Source organism: Pectinophora gossypiella, chromosome 25, assembly GCF_024362695.1.
Source record: "Pectinophora gossypiella chromosome 25, ilPecGoss1.1, whole genome shotgun sequence".
Lineage (NCBI taxonomy): Eukaryota > Metazoa > Arthropoda > Insecta > Lepidoptera > Gelechiidae > Pectinophora > Pectinophora gossypiella.
The window spans coordinates 5,616,028-5,623,435 of NC_065428.1; the positions used below are offsets into that span (position 1 = coordinate 5,616,028).

Below are 7,408 nucleotides of genomic sequence, written 5' to 3' on the forward strand. Positions count from 1 at the left end.
AAGGCACGTTAAGCCGTTGGTCCCGGTTACTTCTTACTGATGTAAGTAAGTAGTCGTTACATAAGTCATGTCAGGGGCCTTTGGTGGCTCAATAGTAACCCTGACACCAGTGTTGATGAGGTTGGTAATCCACCTCACAACCCATACGTGGGAAGAAGACCCGGTACAAAATTTAAGACAACAGTCTTGAGGGTGCCATTTGGGCACGAACCTTGGCTCAAGGCGCCGTCTGAGTGGATTATATTTAACATAATTAATCGACTCCATTGGGTCGATAGCGATAAGCGCTGAATGTGGGGAAACGCCGGTTATGCTCAGTATCGACGTCCTGAAGTGTTTGGGGTCGCCAGCTGATTGGGCGCCTCTATGACTAGAGTAATAGTGTATTTTATCTATCCATCTAGAGCTAGCTTTGGGACCACTATTCGTCACGATGTCCTTAGAAAAGGTTTAGTACGATCTACTCTGAACCGGCGTGCGTGTATGTAAGCGATTGATGAATGTGGCGGAACCAAGAGAAGTGTGTCAGGATCGAAGCAAATGGAATTCCATAGTCTGATTGCCCGGTGGGAAATACGCGTGAGTTCATGTATTCGTCACAAAACAAGGGAAATATCACAAAATCGATAAGCTGTTAAATAATTATTTATTGGTGATTCACACTTCAAACTATTTAAAACAACTACAAGTACGTACAAAGAATAAATAACTGACATTTTCACCACAACATCAACAATTATTATTTATTCATAACAAATCGTAAACAGCTAACAAACAATATACAACGATGTCAATACAAAAGTATTCGTAAACAATGATAAAGTATATATAGAAACTTGTGATAATAAATGTGACAGTGCGCATTGGCTTACGATGTAAGGAAGTCTGATAGCTGTGAGTGAAGTGACAAGAAAAAATTATACTCAATTAACTAATAAAAGGATTGAAGAATAAATTAAAAAGGTATTTATTGATATTTAACTAAAGGTAGATACTTATAATTATTATTTAGTGGTACTTACTGGATCATAAATTATTATCACGTGATCAGCGGTGAAGGAAAACATCGCGAGGAAACCCATATACCCGAGAAATGCATTTTCGGAGGTATGTGACCTAACCTGTATTGGGCTGGTTTTCCCTTCACGGGTTGGAAGGTCAGACAGGCAGTTGCTTCTGTAAAAAACTGGACCTGTCGAATCTTCAGGTAAGGTAAGCGGACCCTTTAAAAACGGGATAATGCTAGGGAGATGAGTGGTACTTATTGGTATTGGTACTTATTTTGTTTATTATGTAGACCGTTTTGTGTTCATTTACCCTATTTCATTATTTACTTATACCTCCAATCATTATTTATTTACCCTATTGCATTATAAACTTATACTTACACCGTTTGATTACTTGCGGCTCTGCCCACCCCATTAGGGATTACGGGCGTGAGTTTATGTATGTACTTACACCGTCCAATATTTTGCAAGTTCTTTCACCATAAAGTTGCCTGGAAGAAATTAATATTTTGCAATAATGCCGCTGACTCTACTTCTCTTCTCACATTTGTAACTTTTTTAATGTTGTATTCACATATGCAATAAAGATTTTTTGTATTGTATTGTATATTAGCAGTGGTGATTATATAGTTGGTGGTTCGTTGGAAAAACCACAGAATTCGACTTTATGAGTTTGAAAATATGGAAACTTTTAAAGTGTCCATATTTCTTAAACTTTCACACTAATCTTTAGTTTTAGCTTTTATAAATAAAAGTAAATAGCAAACTCCATTCTAAGTAAACTAACCTACCTTTCGTCGAAAAGTTTCGTCGATTTTTTGAACCCTCATAACTCTAGTTTAGTTTATACCAGATAAACCAAATTCTCAGGATATTTTGTCAGCAGAAGTCATAATGTTTCAAATACATAACGATTATGCTTCATTTCATTATTCTTTTAACCAGAAACTTAAAAAGCCTTAAAATAATGATATTGACATTCATATTCTTCGCATTACAGATGGATCTTTCTTCAATACTCATTCTATTCCCGATGGCGTTATCGATTCACGCGACGCCTATAATGACACGCGAGAGATTGGCCCAACGAAACTACCATCAACAGTTCTGCAGCAGTCTTCTCAACTTCAACAATTATTTCTACTCCTTAGAAGACCAGAAGAACGTAACTGGAATTCCAGCTGACTTGAGCATCCATTGGAAAACCGGGAATATATTCTTCACGTTGATCAGCGAGGAAATGCGAATGACCCTGCAAGTACTTCATCCCAGTGGCGAATTTGAGACTATCAAAGTTGCTGGACTAGGCCAATCGACTACTGTTGATAACCTCAACGATATTGTATACTTAGCTACAGATAACGGTGTATATAAATACAAGGAAGACGGTAGTGTAGAATTATATTCAGCTCTAGGTGAAGACGTCATGTATATAGCAGTTTCTAGCGACGGCAATACTATGTACATAGCAACATGGCCACAAAACCGAGTGCAGAAAATCACGAATGATGGACAGAAACAGGAGACATTCTCTGTCATTCCTAACGGGCACGGTCTGACTTTGGATACTAGAAATAACATATACTTTGTTGCTACCAAAACGTCTTATATCCTGAAGAATGGTTATACAATTCCTATTAAAATCAAAGGTCTACCTAGTGATAAGATGACGGGAGTCTTCGTCAGTAGATCTGATGAGGTATTTGCTATGGATGAAAATAGTAACCTTTACACTGTAGATCCTGAAAATGCTAACGCCAAGCACATAGGATCTTTCAATGTAACTGGGGTCAACTCGTTCGCTATGGATTCTGCCGACAACGTCTTGATTGGTGTGAAAGGAGCCATTTTAAAATTCAACGCGTATGAAAAGAATCCTTGCAAGCAATATGAAATGTATGAACCGATTAAGTCAGCGACAATTGAAAAGGACGAATCTCAGTAAGTTATTTATGTGCTAAAAATATTCTGTGTGTTGTGTTGTTGTTAATAAAGTTGCTGTTCGCCTATAAGGTGCATTGGTTACTTGTTTATAATGCAATTGTTTGTAGTGAGTGCTCATTCGTTATTGTATAGTGAATCTTAAATCTTCCCTTTCTGATGGATGAAGATAGCACACTTTAAATTGCACATTGTATTACTAAATCTGCAGCATAAAACATAAATTCACAAGGACTTAAATCCATATTCAGAGAAAAGATAAGATTTCGATTTGGAAATGTAATCACAGCATTAGGTGAAGTTATTGTTATAGACGAGTCAATTTTCAATCTTCGATCGTATACGTATAATAATCACATAAATATAATGATCGAAGTTTTCAACGAAAAGATTATGGACTAAGCAAATGAATCATAATGTATAACCAATCTACGCTCTATATAACTAACTGTATATATTAACAGTTAAATTTAGATGCATAACTGGTTTCATATCTAGTTAGAAGTGCACCTGTTCAGTTGACTTTAATTTAATGTCTGCTAACCTATCGTGTGTAAACTTCTCATTGAGTTCGTATTACGTAAACTCATGCTTTTGATCTCTACTAGGGTAGCTAGAGTGTCACGGTTCTAAATAAAATGTGATATCAAAGCTTCCCGATTTATGGTTTGTGATAATCTTTTTAGTTATTCCTCTTATGGTTCTATTTTCTTTAAGGACCTGAAAAGGGCACTCCAAAAACCATTTTGTGTAAAAAATCTGAACATTATACGTTAAGCTGTTTATCGTCTTTAGCTTTTCACAACTAGGCCGGGAGAGCAAGCTGAACGCGTTGTATGGTTTTTCATTTTTTATTCCCTCCCAGTCCAACATAGAACCAGCATAGTAAGTAACAAATAATACTATAACATACTTAGGTACATGTGCAGAATAATGTCGATAACAATTTGTAATTAGTTAAAACTGATAACCTTTAATGACTAACCTGTGACAGTGACATTATACTATTTAAAACAACCATTATGTTTTATTTCTCCGTATAGTACAGATTCTGATGATGATTCAGCAACATTTCCATCGGTTGCATATAATTCCAAGGTTTACATAACGAGTACGTTTCGTACAACAAAAAGAACGGCAATAAATAAGGAAGGAAATCCATCAGATACAGAAGAGTATAGAGTGTACGTAGTGCCATTATCGGGCACATCTCCTGCGCAATCATTGCCTTCAGAAAGCGCATCTACCAAACCTTTGCCTTCATCTCTACCACCAAGCAGCTCTAAAGGAAATTGGTGGACCTTCCTAAAACATTGGCCAGCACATATTATTGGGATGACAAGCACACCTATTTTTGATTGAATAATTACCACTAAAAGGTGGGATTGTAATGATATGTTCAAGACAAGTGGTAACTGCGACTAACATCTTACTTTTGATGTGTGGGAGCTGATTGGTCGCTGATTTGTGATTATTGCTCTTAAACTTCCTACTTTATAATTTTCATATTTTGTTGATCGTCTTTTGATGTTAACGTCTTTGATTCTTTGCTCTCTAGCATTTGGCTGAGTGTTTTTTCAGCTCATATTATAGCATACTCAATATTCATGTTCCGTTTCCACCTGACGACGTATCTCCATTCCATAATTTCGGTCTGTTTGTCTTTAAAATATCTAGACTATTTACCGTGTGTTCGAGTAACTGCTACTAAGACTTGTCTCATCATCATCATCATCAGCCCATTAACGTCACCACTGCTGGGGCACGGGCCTTCCCTATGGATGGATAGGGAGATCGGGCCTTAAACCATCACGCGGGCCCAGTGCGGATTGATGGTTATTAACGACTGCCAATGCAGCCGGGACCAACGGCTTAACGTGCCTTCCGAAGCACGGAGGAGCTCGAGATGAAAACTTTTTTTTTGTGGTCACCCATCCTATGACCGGCCTTTGCGAAGTTGCTTTACTTCAACAATCGCAGACCGAGCGCGTTAACCGCTGCGCCACAGAGCTCCTCCTGCGCCACCGAGCTCCTCTTGACTATTAATATACGGAATAAGAAGACTTGTCTATTCATCGTTATTTACTCAATTTCGATCATAATGCATTCAAATTCTTTGATTCCTTTTCTTTTATCGTATGGGTTGTGAAGTGGATTATCAACCTCACCAACCCTGGTGTCACAGTTATTATTGAGCCGCCTTAGGCCTCTGACATGACTCATATAACGACTACGTCTTTACATCAGTAAGTAGTAACCGGGACCAAAGCTTACCGTGCCTTCCGGACGCACGGATCATCTTACTTAAGGACAATCGGATGATCAGCCTTTAACGGCCTCTGTGGTCACGATCCGGGAGTCCCGGGTTCAAATCCCGGTGGGGACACAAAAATCACTTTGTGATCCCTAGTTTGGTTAGGACATTACAGGCTGATCACCAGATTGTCCGAAAGTAAGATGATCCGTGCTTCGGAAGGCACGTTAAGCCGTTGGTCCCGGCTACTATTTATAAGTAGTCGTTACATGAGCCATGTTAGGGGCCTTTGGCGGCTCAATAATAACCCTGACACCAGGGTTGATGGGGTTGGGGTTGGATCCACCTCACAACCCACACAATAGAAGAAGAAGCCTTTAATGTCCTGAACAACTATGGATCACCAGTAATTTTTTGCTCATCTGCTTTTTGTATGTCTATCGTGAGGCTTCAAACTATACATTTCAGTTTTCAGCTCATTATTATCTCTTCTGGATATGTCTTGTTCAAGTCTCTTATAGATGTCTTATAACAATTAAAAAATAAAATAAAGAATTTCTACCTTATTTGATGCTGATTAATGGTTGTTAACGATTTTTTTATTATTTTATATACTTACCTACTAGCTGTGTTAGGGTTGTCGTCTTTTCGGCATTCTAAGTTTTTTATGGTCTATAATAAATTGTCAGTAATAAAGAAAGGCAACCATTTATTTTTAAGATAACTTGCATGAATATTAATAGTTCTGATTGCTCGTTGGAATAAGAAGGTACATTTTTTTTTAAATTGGATATTTAAGTCTGGGAACAATGAACATTAGTATTATGTAAATTCTAAATTTAAAAATACCTACGTAAAGGTGGATTAGTTATCGTCGTCTTAGGGTGATGCAACCCGGTCAGCTAGGTAACGGTGTAAGGTAGCAGATGGCTTCCTTTCCTCATAGTATTTTTAACAGATTAAAACTGATGATAATGTTACTTAATAATTTACCAGGCCTGGCAAAAAAGGAAAGAGACACAACGCGAAGAAACGCAAGCCAAAAAGATCACCAACCACTTCCACCACCGAAGCTACGGAAGAAGACGACGAGGAATAAACTTTAATAATAATGCTCATTTTGTTAATACTTTTCAATTATTTCACTTGTTATTCTTCACAATTTTCATTATTATTGCTAAATAAAATTAAATGTTTTTTTCTTCACAGTAATTCTGATTTTTTATTTTACAACGCCATCTAATGGCAAGAAATTGAACTACTTGCATATTATAGTGCCATCTATTCAATTATCTAGATACTATCACAAGAAGACAAAAGAAAACACAACTTGTAACACGATTACCATATTAGCTCACAGATGTCGCTAGTTGCATAATCATGAGCGTTTTGATAAAGCTACTACATAAAAAAAAATACAGTAAAACACAGTAGTGACAATAGAAATAAATATAAGTACAAAAACAGGAATTCAGTTAAAAAGATTATATTACGTCAATCGACCTTTTATCTTGTATTTTTGTCTCAAAAATAAAGTAGAAGAGAAATAAAACGGGAACAGCAAAATGTACCGTTATTACTATGCAACTACCAAACGCAACATAAAATGTTGCCAGTTTATTTACTAATGGTTTTAAGTGGGTAAATTTGTACCAAAATTGTCATGTGTTATGTCTAACTGTTAAAATTAAGTTCTGTGCAATAAAGTGTATTTGATTTCATTCGGTTGATTAATTGTACCTAATATTCATACCGTAGGTGTACATAACCGAACGTCTTACGACACGATGACAATGACATACAAGATAACAGGGAAGAGAAGTTTCGGATACTTTTTGCTCAGGATAAAAGCGTAACTAAAAATTTTAATAAAGAAATAAAAGTCATTTTTAAGTTTTTAGGCGTAAACTAACGCTTTCTTTAATAAGACAGAAAAATTTTAGGTAAACAAATCGTGGCCACTTTTATTGTATTTTTGAAGGAGGCAAATTATGATGTATCGGACGGTAATAAGCACTAATATTCTATAATGTATATATTATATTGTAATAGTAATACTGTAATGTAATCGATCACTCAATCCAAATTGAATAAGCTAAAAGCATCGTTAATATGTTATGCTACAAAAACCCAACAAATTGTCAATAATGTGGACGAACATAGTTTTTCTGTTCTGTCTGTTTGTCATACTAAACTACACCATGAT

General features: G+C 36.5%; 1 protein-coding gene across 1 annotated transcript; it reads left to right on the plus strand.

The window, feature by feature from the left end:
• The first annotated feature begins 811 nt into the window (after window positions 1-811).
• On the plus strand, window positions 812-6,414 carry LOC126378146 (uncharacterized). Its single transcript, XM_050026335.1, has 3 exons — window positions 812-963; window positions 2,008-2,948; window positions 6,199-6,414. Exons 2-3 carry the CDS (start codon window positions 2,008-2,010, stop codon window positions 6,299-6,301), a joined length of 1,044 nt encoding a protein of 347 aa, XP_049882292.1. The 5' UTR covers window positions 812-963; the 3' UTR covers window positions 6,302-6,414.
• The last annotated feature ends 994 nt before the right edge of the window (window positions 6,415-7,408 follow it).